Here is a 17710-nt window from a genome sequence, read left to right as displayed (position 1 = left end):
GATCAGGAAGAGAGAGGTACTCAGGAACAGTTTGGAAATGCCTGTATCTTGGAAGGACACAAAGAAATGTATGTATAACAGGTGTAAAGAAAAAAACTCTTAATTACTTCAATAGTCCAGTCACATCTTATAGTGTTAAATTCAGATTCACCTGTCTATGCTTACAGTCAGTGGTGCCTTCCTTCAAAAACAGTAATAATCTTTGTATAGTTCAGTTATTTGAGAACTAAACTAATTACTAATTAGGTTGGATATTCGGAAGAACTTCTTTACCGAAAGGATTGTTAGGCATTGGAATGGGCTGCCCAGGGAAGTGGTTGAGTCACCATCCCTGGAGGTCTTTAAAAGACGTTTAGCTGTAGAGCTTAGTGATATGGTTTAGTGGAGGACTTGGTAGTGTTAGGTCAGAGGTTGGACTAGATGATCTTGGAGGTCTCTTCCAACCTAGATGATTCTGTGATTCTAATTCTGTGATATATAAACTGCTGTTACTCGTGAACAATTAGATCTGCACTTGCAAATATTCTTGTCTGTTGTATAAAGCAGCTCTGACTCAGAAAATGAAAAATTGGTAAGGTGTAATCACATTAGCGACTGGGATCTTTTCAGATCTTTGAAATTGTGTGTGAAGAAGAGGTTTGTTTTCATCTACGAAATGATCGGATTGATTTGCAGACAGTGAAGCTGGTTGGTTAAAAGCATTGAACTTTGGCTCAGTAGTACTGGGTTTTGTTCTCAGAATTTTCACACATGCTTGCTTCACAGGAGAAAAGTTTACAGGAAGAGATAATGCTCAAAATTTAAGGTAATTCTAAAGTTCAAACATTAAATGTGTTTAATTAATTATCTAGCTGGGGGAGTGGAGGGTGGGAAGAAATGTGAAACAGCAGGAACAGTGCATAAGCAGAGAGTACTGGATCTTAGTTCCCGGGCTCTGAAAGTAATTGTAGGTTTTCCTGATAAGCAGAATGTATCTTATGGGACATTGGATTTCGCTGTTTCTTGACTGTGTGATTTCCTTATAGTGCATAATACCTTTTTTAATATTATTATTTCATCTGTCTAGTTCCTGTGAAATGTTATGACTTGTGTTGGGGTTTTGGCACAGCAAGTAGCTCCACACGAAGTCTGTTGGTGCGCAGAAAGCTTGGTTTTGACATTACAATTGTCAAGATTGGACGGAGTGGCAAAAGGTCATTTGCTTTCAAACTAGGGGAGAAAAGGATAAGGCCAAAAAAGTAGTTTGAGAGAATGTCTTTTGAGGGGTGATTTTTTTTTTCCAAGCAAAGATTATAATGAAATAATTCCAGAATAGGATGACATAAAACAATCTGCTTGCTTTCTAGGTAGTATTGGGGGAAATTAAGTGTTCAAAATTCTCATATATCTTCCTTAGGTAAGTGCCCTCATTTAGAAGTCCGTTCGAGCAAGGCACAAAGTGGAAAGACACATTTGTTCTTCAGGTCAAGGTGAATGCCAGCTAAGGGCCTGGCTCTTAGCATGCCTTTTAGATATGTTTTGCATTGGTCTTGGTTTTGTGAAAGGTATGTTTTGAGCTGGAGGTTGTTCTTATCTTTACTTGGTTACTTGGTTAATATAATATTAATGTAGTTAATGTGTTTCACAGACAGCTCGATCATGGTTGCTGGGTTAATTAATGTCTTAATCACAAATTCAAATTGATGGTCCCATATGTAGATGGTGGTATAAATCTATGTAGTTACACTGAGTTTTCAAAAGGTGGATTGTCAAGTCATTTGGTTTTGTAGAGAAAGCTTGGTGCCCCTGCCTATGCTTGTGGAATAACAGCTATCACTTCTTGAGACTTACAGATAACTCCAGTGGTGTTATGGTCGTTGGTCTTATTCTTGCAAGGCATGTTGTCACATCACCATGGTGCTGGAAGTTGGTGAACGTGCTTAGAAAAAAACCTTCCAAATTGTAGATGGTTTATTTGGTTTGCTAACTTTGCCTTAGTTTGTGTCTGTATGATGGTGCAAATGACTTACAGGAGAGCTCTAGAACTTTATTGGTAAAAGCATTTTTAACCAATAATGAGGCAAAGTGCCATGAAAATACAAAGTGCTATTAATTGGCTCATCAGACTTCATAGAGAATGCCACAGTAATTACATATTTAACAGTCTTCCTGTAGTTTGGAGCAAAAACTCAGCAATTCTGTTGTATGTGACCACTTCCATCAGTCTGTTTCAATGTACAATTGCAGTGTCAGGAGAGGACAGGATGAAACCACACTGTGTGTTTTGTGTGCTTTTGCATCAGAAATCATTCATCCTGACGAGGCAAAGGACAACGTATCTTTAAAGTTACTCCACTGAACAGTCTAAGCATTGGCTTCAAAATGAGGCGCATGGCATTAACCATGCCTTGCTGCTCTGATTATTAACCCCTTTGGCTGCTTGCCTTGCAATAATAGAGCAATTCTAATTTTTTTAGAGATTAGTAAAAAGAAAATAATTTTACTTTAAGGGTTAGGAAACAGTTTTAGTAAGATAGCTTAACACCTGGAATTAGGACTTCAGTGGGGACCAGCGTGGTCTGCTATTTTTGTACAAATAAAGGAGAATAATGTCTGTGTCAGTGTTCTGGTGTAAGTCCCCCAGTATGTCTGCGAGGAGAGGGGACTTGAGGGAGAGAAAAGAAAGATGAAAAATAAATATCTGTATACATTATCCCTGACTTAAAAAAGCTGAGCAAAATTCTAATACTTTTAAATTCTGATTGCAGAGGTACTAGAAAAGAGTTTATTAGATGCATCAAGAAATCCAAATTAGGTGATCTTAACAGTAATATGAGTTTTACTACTATAATGCGAAGTATGTCTTTTTGGCTCTAAACATGTCATAGAATATTCAAAACACCTGTTTCGTGGCATAATAATGCATCGTGTCATTTCATGGTAACATGACTAACAACAGCTAAACTCTAAAATTTAAACCTAACTTCAACATGTAAGCCTTAGAGATAATCAGTGTATGTATCATTTCAAAACAACCATAGGAAATGGCAAGGGATACACGTCATGATAAACATGGTTAGCAGCATGCGTAGGTACAGAGCTTTAAGGTGTGTCCTTGCCAGTTGGGGCTCTTTTACAAGTTAAAAAAAAAAAAATTCATTTATCCTGACCTCAACTGCAGTGATTGTCTCTAACTATCTTATTTTTAGAATGAATATTGTCGTGAGTGAGTACAGTGCAATATGGTGAATGCCTTTTTTATAGGGTAAACTTCTGTTTATATTACTTAATTTTGAATTATTCTGATCATAAAGCAACTGTATGAACACTTCAGCAATTTCATGTCCTAGGGATATTTCAGAGTACTTCAGAGACTTTCATTAAGACAGACTTACTTTTTCGTGTCTGGCTTATTACACAGACAACTTTACCCAGTTATCTCTGATTGATTACTATAGGATGACATACAGCATTGTGGCTACAGGGTTTAATTCTTGCCTCTCTGTTCTGTCTTTGCTGTTCTGAGTAAGCAACTAGAAACGAAAACAGTACGTTCTGCAGTGGAATGGCAAGCTCTTCCCTGGCGTGCTTATGACATCAATTGGAGATGTCACTCTAATAGCAGCTCCTGCTGTTTTTAAAGCTGTTAGTCTTATATAATTCCTCTTCTAATATTAATTCTGTTCAATGACACATGTAAACTACAGCTATATTAACTGATCCAAAGATACCTGAAGCAACACGAATACTCTTCAAGCGACTAGTAGCGTGGGCACCAGCTAGGGAGGTAACCTTCATCTGACCTCCTGCACTGTTCTGAGGGAACAGTTAGGGCTTAATAACTTTCAAAAACAACAAGAAAAACCCACCACTAACAAACATAATAGCATTGCCCAACTCTCCAGCTGCTAGAGATAGAGAGGCTTACTGTCAGAGCAGGGAGCCAAGGCTACCTAGTGCAAGCCCCTAAAATTTCTAAGAAATAGTAAGGAAACTTTCCTGGGTCATTCCGAGTTCCTGGATTTGTCTCCACATAACACAGAATCAGAGACTGGTTTGGGTTGGAAGGGACCTTAAAGCCCATCCAGTCCCAACCCCCTGTTGTGGGCAGAGACCCCTCCCAGCAGCCCAGGCCCAGAGCCCCATCCCAGCCTTGAACACCTCCAGGGTTAAGGCATCCACAGCTTCTCTGGGCAACCTGTTCCAGGGCCTCACCACTCTCTGCCTAAACAAGGCCCCTCTGAATGTATAAAAATCCGTACTGGGAAAAAAGACAGGAGGATTATTTGTCTGAGAAAAACAAAAGCAATCCACTCCCCTAAAAGATAATCCTGCCCTCAGGAAAAATAGCACCGACTGTCTCCATCTTGATCTAGCTGTCCTAACTTAAAGGAGTGCAGAAGCAAAATGATGCGAAATTAAAGGATGCGGAAAGAATCAGGGTTATCCGACTGGAGCTGCTGTTCGTGGAGGACTACATGAGTCACAGAGGGCAGACTGTTGTCTGCTTTTCAAAGGGAGGTGAGGTGCAAGGAAGTGGAGTGGAAAAGGCATCCCCTGACTAGAAAAATGGCAACATCTCCACTCCATCGGGAAAGCTCTAACATTCCTCTTAAAATCCTGCTCCTGTAAGTCTGGTCGGATGGTTTTGTCCAAAATCTGAAAGAAGTGTGTTTTGGCCATTGAATTCTGGGACAGGTTACTGTCAGAGCATAAACCGTGAGACTACACAGTAGCAGAGAAATGGTCCACAGGGGCAGAAACCTGTTTGGCATGGCAGGGACTGAATGGCGGGGGGTGGGGTGGGTGAGAGAGACGTGAAGCTGCTTTCTCTAAAATAATTCTTCTTTTACAGGTCATAGAAAACATAACTCATGATAGGCTCCTTAATTCCTTAATATGATTAAAGGCTGAATTTTGTGTTGTTTTTTTTTTTGAGGTGGTGGCAGGGGCAAGGAATGGTAAACAGTGGCTTAGACATGGCATCCTTAATCAAGGGAAAGTAAGCTGCTGGACAGCAGTTAAAATACATTTAAAATATTTATATTGTACATTCTGAATGAAAACAAACAAACAAACAAAAGATTGGTTTGTGAAAAGTGTTATCAAGGGTCAGGAAAGCTCACCTCCAGGGCTAACTTTCTGGTCTTATTTAAAATCACTTGCTCTTATCTGAATAATTATTTCTGTTACATTCAAGCTACGACATTTCATTAATGCCTGAGAGAAGCAACAGGATGAATAATTGTAATACCTGGAGTCTCACTGCCAGTATTTACCAGCATTGTTCTCAGGCCCTGTTCTCTGGGCTGTTTCTCAGAGCAGACACAGTCTTCTACTGAGGTTTCCTGCTGATATTTAAGCAAGTGAAACTCACTTATTCATGGCATGCCCAAGAACCTGTCTCCATACTTTCATCCATGACTGTTTTGAAACTATTTGAAGGAATCTGAGCAAAAAATGCTGTAGTTACCTGAATGTGAATCTGGTGAGTGAATGTAATCCTTTAAAACACTTATATCTGTATCTCCTGTGAAGGCAGTTTCAGCTGTACTGCTTGCAGACTGCCATTCAGTTGCATAAATCTGCTTCATTGTATGTAGAATGCCTCGGTGTGATGGACTGCTCCTTAGTGTTTTTCTCCCCTCATTTCTTTTCCAGTGTGTTCACCATTTCCAGATCATGTGTGAGTTTAAGATAACAGTAGCTTTACAGCACTTACATAGTTTTAAGGGATGGTTTAATCTAAAGTATTGATCAAAGTGGGAAAGTTGAGACAGAAGGAGGACAAATGGATATTTATTAGATAAACCTGTTAAGCACAGGGTGGGAATTACCGTGCTTATGGGCAGCTTCAAAACCTAGTTTAATCCCCTACTTTAAAAAGTTGCCATTCCTAAGTGTAGTAGAAAGGTCTTCCCTTGCTTTTGGCAAAGGTAGTTTAGGATCCCAAAATGTTTTTGTAGTCCTAAAGACAGCAGAGTATTCTACGTGAGTGAAGAAAAATGTGCAATACAAATCAACTCACAACCAAGAAGTGGATCACAAGGGAGACCCTTTTCCTACAAAATCTGCTCAGCCGCAGCAAATGAGGGTTCCAATCTTTAGCACATACCTAGGGCTCATTAAGACATGCTGCTAAGCTTTATACTGTGGAAAAATGAATTATTGCTTTATTAGGACACCCTAGATTATGTAACCACACCTTAATGGAAACAAAATAGAGCATATGATTTTCACTGTTGCCATTAGCAACAGTTCTGTTGTTAATTTCAACCTACATTCCCCTCCTGAAACAGCCACGTAATTGAAGGAAAACCATGTGGAACAGGTAGTGCAGAAGATTTGTTAGTGCGAAGTGAATCAGGGCTTTGGGCATATATACTAAGGGTAACAATGAACATACTTCTTTCTGCATTCCATCTTAGTAATTTTTAACAAAATCGGGAATTTTAATTCCTATAATTCCTCTATAAAAGCTGTTATTAAAAGTGCATTGTCAAAAGTGTATAGTCACCATACTGAAATTATAGCTCTAACATATTACCATAATTTCTGAAAAATACAGAGAATACCTGCGGTTTAGGGAAAATGTCAGCCTGATTATCTGTCAGACAGGTTTTTCCCTGTAGAAGTAGGTGCAAAATTGCTAAGTAGCCAATTCAGGAAAGCTTTCCTTGCATCACAGCAATTCAGCAGGGACTATCTGAAGCGCTGGTTTACTTGTGTTCCTGAGACTGGACCTATTTGGATAGAAATGGATATTTCTAGAGGGAAAACTCGAATCTGTATGTACCATGATCAAATAGTGAATCCAATTCAGTCGTATTTATTATAAATGTTGTGTTTTTATAAATATAAAAAATATATAAATATATAAAATATATAAATATATATATATATATATAAATTATATTTAATATAAATTAAATTTATAAAACCTGTGTGAGGTTTTCTCAGCTGCCACTGGCTGCTGGAGGATTCACAAAATCACTGTCACATAAACGGAGAATTCAGAGAAAAACGAGCAAACACAGTCCTAGTATAATTCCACTGCCTGAAATGGATTTTTGCTGTTGTTTAAAGTAACCCCAGGTCTGTGCTAATGGGTTTAAGTATAATCTGCCTGCATGTAAGTATATCATACAATTACACAGAATTTAGTTACCATCAAATGGTAGTGGTAAGTCTTTTCTTTAGTTATGTTTCGTTTTGTTTTTTCTTCTTTTAGATAAAGTAATTTGTGACTAAAAGCTTAACCTTTCCATGGAATCATAGAATTGCAGGCTTGGGTGGGAAGGGACCCATTTAAAGATCATCCAGTTCCACCCTCCCTGCCACGGGCAGGGACACCTCCCACTAGACCAGGTTACCCAAAGCCCCATCCAACCTGGGATTTTCAAAAGGGATCTTCTTTTTTTATTTTTTTTTTCTGAACTGGAAAAAAAAAATCTGCAGGTTCTTTCATCAAAACACCTCTGCATGTTAAGAAGAACAGCATCTCAGCACTGAGGCTTAGGCAACTGCAGCAGCCTCCTTGGCTGCACCCACAGGAAAATAGAGGTGTTGCATGATGCATTAGCAGCTCATGATAAGAGCCTCATAAGTATGGTTATGTAGTGACCGTGCTAATAGCTATGGGAAACTTCTGACACACTCAACATTAAGAAAGAAATACTCGGAAACCTGGGTAGACTCAAACCAAGCTGACTGCTTATATGATGAATAAAACATGTCCATTCAGAGTGCATTACAGGAGATCACATTCACAGTTACTATAAAGCAAATGTGCCTGTTAAGTATATTTACATGAAGATGAACTCCAGAGCAAATAAATCTTTATGTAGATGCTTTTATCCCAGAAATATTTATTACCACAGAACAGACAACTACTTCCTGTCTCAAAAAAAAGTTTTTACAAGTTTCAATTGTGCGCCTGCATCAGTGTCCCCTTTTTAATTCAAATACAGCTGTAAAACAAGGAGACAAGATGTATACAGATCTTATCAATCAGGAGAAAATATGCCATATTTCGGTTATTATCCGTGGAAGTCCATAATATGTTGAACTATCTGTTTTGTGTTAGTTTATACTTCAAAGACAAGATGCTTCTTTATTTTTTTCTCGACCTAGATAGAAACTGTGTATTTGTATTAGGGTGAAATAGTACTTTGATTCCCCACAGGAAACATGCTGTGCGGTATAGCTTTTCCTTCTCACCTTATCTCTTTCTCTTTCAATTACAAATTATTTTTTGAGAGAAAGGATGATCATGCAGTTGAGATGCTATCTTAAAACTCAGATATCTGGTTTATTTCCAGAAGGCATTCAATTCATCATCACTGAATTGAGGATAATGTTGCTATTTCTTCTTTCCTTAGGTTCTTGTGAAAATAAGTCCACTGTAGATAGAAAGGCACTGAGATATTATGAAGATGGGTATTGTGGAAAGAATTAAATGTTCTCTGTTCTAAAACAATCAAATGAATGCCAAGCAGTGGCAATGTGAAATGAGTGAAATTAAGCTCTGGCTCAAAACAGGTGTTTTTTCATTCTCACAGTTTATTGAATCTGACTGATTTTGATGTCAGATAGTACACCATCATTTGTTTAGCTGAACTGAATCCAGTCATTATTATGAAGTGATAAGTGGTCTGCACAGTAACATTTTATAATGTTATTCAGTATGCATAAAATGAAAATAGTAATAAAAATTACTCAAAAAATAACTTCCAGTACAGAAAATCGACTAATCACATCACTTACCAAAAAGCAGCAGGAGCACATGAGAGAGTATGCATGGTTTTCCAGATCCTTCTAATCACTTTTATTCCAAAGGTATTCAGATGATGCTTAAAATTTTCCTGAAAGCTTTCATTACATTTTAATGGATGTTGTTGTTTTAACAAGTTGCTTTTATTCCCTTGGTTCGGGAAGACCTCATATCAAACTCTCATGCTGCTTTTTTGGGCTACATCCCACTTGCTGTTCTTGAAGATGAAATCTTCAAGATTTTATGCACAGCTGAACAATCCAGCTTGTCAGTGCTTTCATACTATGGGGTTCTATCTGGCGCCATTTAATGACTTTATTATTCATGCATCTTCAGTTTGGCATTGCAGGAACAAATGGATATGAAGTAAACGATTAATTTCTACCAACTTCAGAATATCGGTAAGGTGTCTGTACTAGAATGATGCTACCAACTTTTCAAAATCACACTATTAGGACTTTTTGGAGGACAGTACTTTAATAGGGAACAATTATTGAGTCAATCAATTACCCACCCCAGCTCAAAGCACAAAAATAGAAAGGGGATTTGGAGGGAAGGGTAACTCTTGGCTGTTTTAGCACGCTTTAACAGAGGCTGCAATCCAAAAACCATTGAAGTCATTTTAGAGACTACTTTGGCTCCACTGGACTTCTAAGCAAGCTCTAAACATGTAGAGAAGGGTCTGATACACCTGGAAAATGAAATTATATAACTGAAATAATAACTGGAGTTGAAGACGAGGCTCCAGTGGGCACTACAGAGACTTTATACAATCTTTTGTAAGTCATTATGCCTAACTGCACTTTTGAAAGGGATTTACCAGGAAGGTTCCCAAGAGGTAATACTAACTTAATTACTAAATCGTGACTTCCTACTCAGAGGAGTGGCAGAGATGCTGTATCAACAGCAGCACATGCTCACAGCAAGCAGAGACGTGGAAGCTGCTGCAAGCAAGCTGGTGGGGAGCCAGGCTCGGCAAATACTCAAGTATCTGCTTTGTGATTTGTACGCAAGAAGGAAAGCCTTATAAATGGGAAGGGGAAAGAGAGTAGCAACTTTTCTCCTTTCTATCTCTAACAACTGACAGGTAGTCCCAGATTCATTCCTTGACAACTTCCACATGCATAGAAGCATACCTTGGGCTTGACAGTTTTCTTCTTTTTTGTTGCTGTTGGAAGAGATGTGTATAAGGCTTTACCAGAATAATTTTCAGGAAAACCACACAAAAGTGTTCTTTCCTTTAACTTCTTCTGACATTGTTACATTTTGACACTCCATCATTTTGCAGATGATCTGGTTTTCTGTTTCAAAATCTAACAGTTTCATTACTTGGGAATCATAGCTTCCCAGCCAAATACATAAATGATGGCAAGACAACTTGGAACATAGAACAGTGAAACATCCTAGTTCTTTTGCTATGTTTTGACATGAATTTGAGTGTTTGTTTACTTCAAAAATCAAAGCAAAACTTTGGGAGTATGAGGAGGAGAGAAACATGGGTACAAACATAATACAGGAAGCCCTTAGAAAATGTTAACTAAAATTCATAAAAATTTAAATTTCTTGGTGTTTATGCTTCTTCTCTGAAGTCTGTACATTTTTGTTATAGAAGGCGATTGGGTTGTATCAACTAGGTACGTATTATTAATTTGTGTTTCACTTCAAGAATTTCGTATCCTCTCAATTCATACCACCTGCCAATAAATTATAACTGAAGAGGTTGGCCAGAAAATCCAAACACTGTGTCTTTTCTGTAGCTGCTCACAAGGCTGTGAAACTTGTGCAGCCGATAGCATCTGTTTGCCTGGGCTGTTTTAAGTTTATCATGTTCTCTTAAAAAAGAGGCCAGCTGGAGGCAGAAGAAGGTCCCTCCTTTTCTGGAGTTGCTCCCCAGGCCTGCTCCCAGCCGGTGGTGGGAGAGGTACAGGCTAGTGGCACCACAAGTGACAGGGGCAGATGGCTCCCCAGGGCCAGCCCAGAGCCTCATGTCCAAGCCTGGCATGGGCAAGAGCCTCACAGACACGAGGCAGCGAGCAGGATTTGCTGCCCTCGGAAAGCCGCCGAGCTGCTGGGGAGCAATTTCCAATAAGGACACACTGGACAGAGCTGTGTATAAACCATCTCCTGGGGTTTTGGTCTGCTAGCCTTGCTGTTTTGATTTTTTTCTGTTTTGAAAAGGCTTGTTTTCGAGTTCTGCTGAACCAAATCTGATTTTTTTGAAAGCCTTCTGCTTGTTTTTGGTGAGTCTCTGCGAAAGAAACAGGCATGTGCACATGAAAGCCATGGCCACCTCAAAACCGGTCGCAGTCTATCACAGCCTATCATCAGACAGCGTCTTGCTTTTTTAAGTATAAATTACAACAATTTTGATTTTAGGATAGGTAGAAACTCTGAACATTCATGCTAAACATACAGTAGAGACAAAATACAATATTACATCATCTTGATATAAATGCCTTGCTCCAGGAAAACTCCTTAATTGTGAAATATCTGCTCAGATATATCTATATGTCTATCAGCGCATGTAAGAGTAAACATACACTGGCATTGATAACAGTGTAGCTGTTAAATTAAAAAAAAAAGAAAGAAAAATTAGATATAATATAAATCTACATCATAGAGACAACTGTGTAATTAGAAAATCCGTCTGGAATAACAATGATTTAATTCAAGTCACAGCTAATCCTGTGTAGTTTTTAAGGAACTCTAAGTACTAGAAACGTGTGTTTTGTTTCCAGGCCCATCAGAATACTGGATTCTGCATCATTTAATTTTTGTTGCTGTTCAGAAAGTGACCATTAATTTATCTCCTGCATCTGAATTTTCATCTCCCTCAAAAATTAGGAGATGTCTGAATGTACATGCTCTGCTCCCTATTTCCTTCCTTCTGCTGATACTACTAAACTATTAATCAGCCACTCTTGGTATGCATTTTTAATTTGAATAGCAGATGTTAAAGTGTTTTCAGACATGAGTGATTTGGATGTTACTGACATGATTATTGTCTTCTATTAGATAAGCAGTATATGATTTTAATAAACATAAACATTTGTATTCATAACAGACTTTCCTTGGGATGTACGATGCACAGTTAATTATTCTGAATGCAGATGACTTCTCAAGGAAAATAAATGAAAATATGCCTGGCTAGAAAGTCTTAAAGTGTTGAAACAAGGAAAATTGAAAGCTAAGTCAAATTCTACTGACAGAGAAAGACGAGTAATGCACAAAGCCAGACTTCTAACCTCATTCATTTAATCAGTTTCCTTTTAAATTACTTTGGGGGGAAATCTGCTGCTTCCATTATGAAGGCACGGAGGCAAGAATAGGTTTGCCACAGATGAACTCGTTCTGCATCTCTCCTCCACGGCGCGTCTTGCCGTTGGGGACGGGGTTGTGCTGGGAGCTCAGCCTGCTGCTGCTCACCTGGGGCTCGCCCCGCTGAACCCTCTGCTTGCACAGCGCTGCTGCGGGCAGGTGGGCTGCTGCTAGCCAGAGTGAAATTCTCTTTATTCCAACTAGATGAGCAGCGTGGGAGTGATTAAAGCTTTTTGTACTTACTTGCATTTATAGAGTCAGACTTTCAGCTAGCTTTGCTCAGTGCATGTAACGTAGAGTAGACTTCAGCCAAGCATCCGTATTTAGAAAAAGGAGTTTCATAAAGTGGCTTATCCATCCACTGAGACGAGGGAGAGGTTGTATCCCATGTGTATCCCTGAGACTGAAGACCTTGTGTGTTACAGAGAGGGCCCATCAGCACTGTAATAATCTTGCTTTGGTAAAACAGGGGAAGTCAGAAAATACTGAGAGAGGTGGAAACAACCAGTGGAAATTGTTTCCTTTAAACAGAGGAGTACATGGATGGATTAGAGCTAGCCTGGGGTATCAGAACTATTGCTATCAAGCAGGAAATGGCACAATTATCACTAAATTGAAAGGCCAGCTCTGTTGGAAGTGCCAATTACTTGTAATGTATGAGGTAGGTTTCTTAGTCTAATTGGGAAATGTTTTTAAAAGACAATGGAAATCATGTGAACGAATTGTGAACTTTGTGTTCCTCTAGGCGAATTACCAGGATGGATTCCTGGGGGAGATAGGGAAGATGCTTCTAAAAAATGTGTGATAGATGTCTTCTGGGCATCAGAGCCTCATTAATGGTATCCTGCCTTTGTCCTGGGTTTATTGTATCAATATTAAGTTTAAAACTGCTGGTGCAGAAATTGCTACAGACTTTAGGAAATAATCTTTCTACAATGCTTTGCCACACTATGGCAAAGAGGTAGGTGTTGTATTTCACCCTGTAATTTTACATGAGTAAACAGAGAGCAAATAGAACATGCTATCGACAGTTTTACTTGGAGGAGATTGCAGTGCATCCACAATGGAGTCTTCAGATATGAGGATATTAAATACTACAGCATACATTCTCAAAAGTGCATTAGCTTGCCTACGGTGGTAGCTTCTTACTGGGAAGACATGCAAAAATAACACAGTGTGTGAACTGCTGTTGGTGTTTTAAGCTGACTTCTGCTCCTGCAGAAAGGAAAGAGGCTGTGCCCAAGGTCTGCCTAATTTTGCGTGCTGCTCCCATGACTTGCTTTCATGAAGGCTCCTCAGTGAACCCAAGCAGCTGAGGACATGAGATGCCCAGATAACAAAAAGGACAAAGCATATTTCTCATAATCAGAATTTGGAGGCACAGTTTGTTCTAGGGTCTCTTACTTTTTGCTGTAAATCATATGGCTTTCATTGTAAATTTGTCCCAATCACTTTATTCTTTTGTCTCTTTTCACAGAGTGATGAGGTTTTAACAGTCATCAAGGCAAAAGCACAGTGGCCTGCCTGGCAACCTCTGAATGTGTAAGTAAGTTGGGAATAATATGGCTCAGTGTTGGCTAACAGACTGCTTTAAACTCATTGTCTCACCCAGTCATTTGCTGTAGTAAAGAACCAATCTAAAAATATTTTGAAATATATTTTCATCTTTTTTTTTTTTTTCCTTTGGTTTTGCAAACAACTGATTTCCTCTCTAGGATCTCTTCATGTTTTACATGCATTGGTTCATTAACTGGTACAGCATAAGAAGGATCATCCCATGGAGTTTGTGCCTTCATTGGACAAGAATGTTTATGCAATGCTTGCTCAAATAGATATTGTACCATTCTACACATGGTATTTTTAGTGTCCTGTTAACACACTGTGCCAATACAGTAAATAATGCAAAGATATAATGGGTTTTCTGTCTGAGGAAATTCCCAATCCACCAGCAAAATCTCTTAAAGGATAATTCTTTACAATTAATTTAAAATTATTTAAAATTCTGAAATGCTCTATGAGAGCATTGTCATCCTAATGGTAGTACAACCATATATATTATATCATGTGAGACATCTAAGTAGCTTCCCAGGATCCTAACTGTGGGCTCCCTGGCACTCTTCAGAAACGAGGATAAAGCTCTTCTGTCAGGATACCCTTGAGCTTATAGGTTGGTCTGTGGGGGGGAATGAGGTGTGGGTTAGTTCTTGCATACCTTATCTGTGCTTGGGCCGATGCTCATACTAATTATCCAGGCCCAAATGAGAGAGGCTTACAAGATGTGACTAAAGATGAGAACTCAATATAAGGGGCCCCCTCATTAGATGAGAGTCAAATTAAGTCCATGGAGAAGCAGGGCAATTACTCTACTGCAAGACTGTAAAGACTAGGTAGTCCTGTTTCCTCTGTAAAAAACATAAGAGAAGCAGCTAGACAAATATTGTGTCTAGTTTTGTTGTCTGTACTTCAGAAAGTATGTGAAAATTTGGAGGTTAGTCAGAAAAAAAGCTACCAGAAGAGAGCAGTTTTTAGAAAACATTCCCTAACATAAGAGGCTTAGAAACTCTTAAGCAGCTTAGGACTTAAGCTATTTGGTTTATTAAAAAAAGAAAAAAAAAGAAAAAAAAGGGGGGGGTTACGAGGTGATCACAGCTTACATAGTGAAAAGATTTCTGGTATCTGATGGTTCATTAATCTAGCAAAGAAAACCTATGATATCTCTCATAGCATGGAAGCTATGGTAATTTGTGACAAGGAAATTCTCACTGAAGGTATGGGGAAAGGCCAGTGTGACCAACCTTTGGAGCAACTTACCTGCACATGAGATGGATTTTCAGTCACTTGAATATGTTTTAACTGTGAGACATAGTTGTAGGCTTTGCACAGGAATTGTGAGCTAGGCTGTTTTTGGCTGGTGTTACACAGTTGGTCAATCAAATTGACAGTAATAGCATTCCTTATTTATGGCATTATTCTTCTGAAATTTTAGTATTTTCTTTTTAAAGGATATGCAAATAATGAACCCAAGGGACTTGGTACTATTTGCCATGTTTCTAGGCATATTCTTCCACAAACGTGTATGTAAAAGCTTTTGCAACATCCTCCAGATGTTCTTCCAGTCACTTCTTACATTTTCTATTTGCTAATTCTTACGTTTTAGTAACATCAAAAGGAATAAATCTAGGTGTTTGTGCTTTCAAATGTTGTACAAGCATTCCCTTAACAAATATTACTTCACGTTACAGATACCGTTGGATATTTGTTTTTTATTTTGTTTTCTCATATTTTGCCATGATGTTCTTCTTTTCTATTCCATATAAAAATAGCATCTAAGCGGCAAAGGAAGACAAATTTTTCAACTGCCATTAACTTCTAGTGTTAATTTCCCTTTATGGATCATCCTTCTTGGAATTTAGATTAGAGCTGTGCAAGTATTGGATAATGACTGCTCAGGAGAAACATTTGGTCTATTATTATGCATAACACAGCCATCTTACTAATCAACAATTGACTAAAAGTCATGAATAACCTTCTTTTGCATAATCATGAGTTATATATCTAATATATAATATAGTGTGATACTGGTGTCAAACAGGTGCTACAATGTGTCACAATAAGCAAAACCTAAAAACCTTTCTGAATGTGTTTTACAACAATTACAAAATGCATAATACTATTGAGCTAATTCACAGAGGCCTGAAGTACCCAAAGTTGGCAAATTCAGCCTGCTCACACTTGAGTTTTCCTCCTGATTCAGTATGCCCCTGGGGCTATCAGCTCCCCTCCCTTCTTTCCAAAACAGCAAAGGAGACAGAGCCTGTAGCAACTGCTCGTTCTTACCCAGATCTGGAGCAGTTGGTGAGCCCTTCTGCTTCCACTCCAGTCACCTGTAAAAATGTGTGAGAGGGGCATCTTGGCCAGGCACCTCTCATGGATGCGTCGTGGAGTTAAAGAGCTTTTCTTCTCCTCTGTCAGTGCTGGTCAATGAGGCTATAGTTCCTCAGGGCCAGTGGTACCTCATTAAGTAATGTTTCAAGCTCTCATTAGACTGAGGCCAAGAAGTGTGTAAGTCTGTGTCTAAACCTGACAGTCCTGCTGAAAGCCTTCAGTTCTTGACACCAGAGGTAAGAAGGGAAATGTAACCTGGAGCTTTTCTTCTGCTTAGGAGGAAGGAAATAGACTTCTGCATGCAGATCGAGGGGGTACAGACTGCCTCCCCAGGGAGAGGTCTTTAGTTTCAGACATGAGTTTGGATAGAATAAATTACACCAGGTGCTGAGAAAAGTTGTCAGTGCTAAGCAGGGAAGACTACAATGATACTGAGTAATTTTCTCAAATGCTCTCTGTTAATTACTGTTAAGGCTAATACATTTGGACATCCTGTCATCCCTCAGTAAGACAGCATGGTATGGGAACTACATCCCACCATAAGCTTAGTACTTCACTGTCTCTTATCATTCCCCTCCTCAGTTCCTATATGTACTTGCTCTTTGTCATGCTTTTTTATTTGTTTTGCTTCCTGTCATTAATCTTCATTACTCTCCGTCCAGTTTCTTACCCGGGGCACCAACATGCAAAAAACTCGCTTAAACTGATGCATGCAGGAGACAATTTTGGGTAGTCTTTGTGAGCTAGTGTTAGGACTGCCTGATGGAGAGAGCAACATTGGGAGCACGAGAGGAGTGCCATACCAAGCAATAAACCAACTTACTGTTGCATGTGTTTGTATTATCAAGTTGTGTGTCTGAAATTCTGACTTTAAAGTACTTGCAGGGAATGCACTCTTCCTTGAGCGTAATGGTATCAGTATACAATATGCTGTCAAATGGAAGTAGATTTTCTTATCTTACTTGTATAAACAAGAGCACAGCTCACTGCTGCCTTTCTCTCAGCTGTGTTTCAGGCAGAACCAAATTTTACTTTCATATCAGCTTCAAATCATTGGCCTTTGGCAAAGGGAAAGATAAAATACAGCAAATGCAGATGGTACAACTGGTCTCCAAATCTGCATATCTGGCAACTGCAAAATAAGCAGGCCATGCATGGCAGCAGAATTTGGTGATACAGAGCACAAGACTTTCAAAGATAGTATGCATCACACTCCACAGGAGCTAATGCCCTTAAAATTCTTGCCTGGAATCCCTTTCCAGGCAAGGAAGTGTTCCTAATACAAACATGGATCAGACATGGGATGGACATTATTTTCCAGTATGTTATATATTCCATTACTAAATGCTCAGTATCATATAAATTATTAAATACTGCTTTAGATACTCTATCTTTCCAGGTATTTTTATATGTTAATTCTGTCTGTTCCTGATCCATGAACAGGCACTATTGACTTGTAAAAATGAAAAATAACTATTGATTGAAAAAAGGGCTTTAGCTTTCTGACCAAAAACCTTGCAGACTAAAAAAAATGGCAAGAAAACCTCACTTCCCTGCACAAATGAGATGCCTATTTCCATTTCTTTCCTGCCCCTTTCAGCCTTGGAGCCCCTGTTAGGAGAAAGAATGTGTTGGGAGAGAGGTCTCCATCAGTATGCTTGTAATTATTATTACGAATATCATGTGTTTTCAAATTAATTTTTCTAGTTTATTTAATTATTTTAGGCTTAATAGATCAACCTGTAAACAAAATAT

At 38.8% G+C, this 17710-nt stretch overlaps 1 protein-coding gene across 1 annotated transcript in view; it reads left to right on the top strand.

The window, feature by feature from the left end:
* Positions 1-17710, top strand: part of SPON1 (spondin 1) — a 186612-nt gene that overhangs the window by 144377 nt on the left and 24525 nt on the right. The window contains exon 7 of the mRNA XM_035550153.1: positions 13548-13612. Coding sequence (XP_035406046.1) covers positions 13548-13612 — 65 coding nt within the window. The remainder of the gene's footprint in view (positions 1-13547; positions 13613-17710) is intronic.

This window comes from Cygnus atratus, chromosome 5 (genome assembly GCF_013377495.2).
Source record: "Cygnus atratus isolate AKBS03 ecotype Queensland, Australia chromosome 5, CAtr_DNAZoo_HiC_assembly, whole genome shotgun sequence".
Classification (NCBI taxonomy): Eukaryota; Metazoa; Chordata; class Aves; order Anseriformes; family Anatidae; genus Cygnus; species Cygnus atratus.
This window is presented reverse-complemented; position numbering and strand designations above follow the sequence as displayed.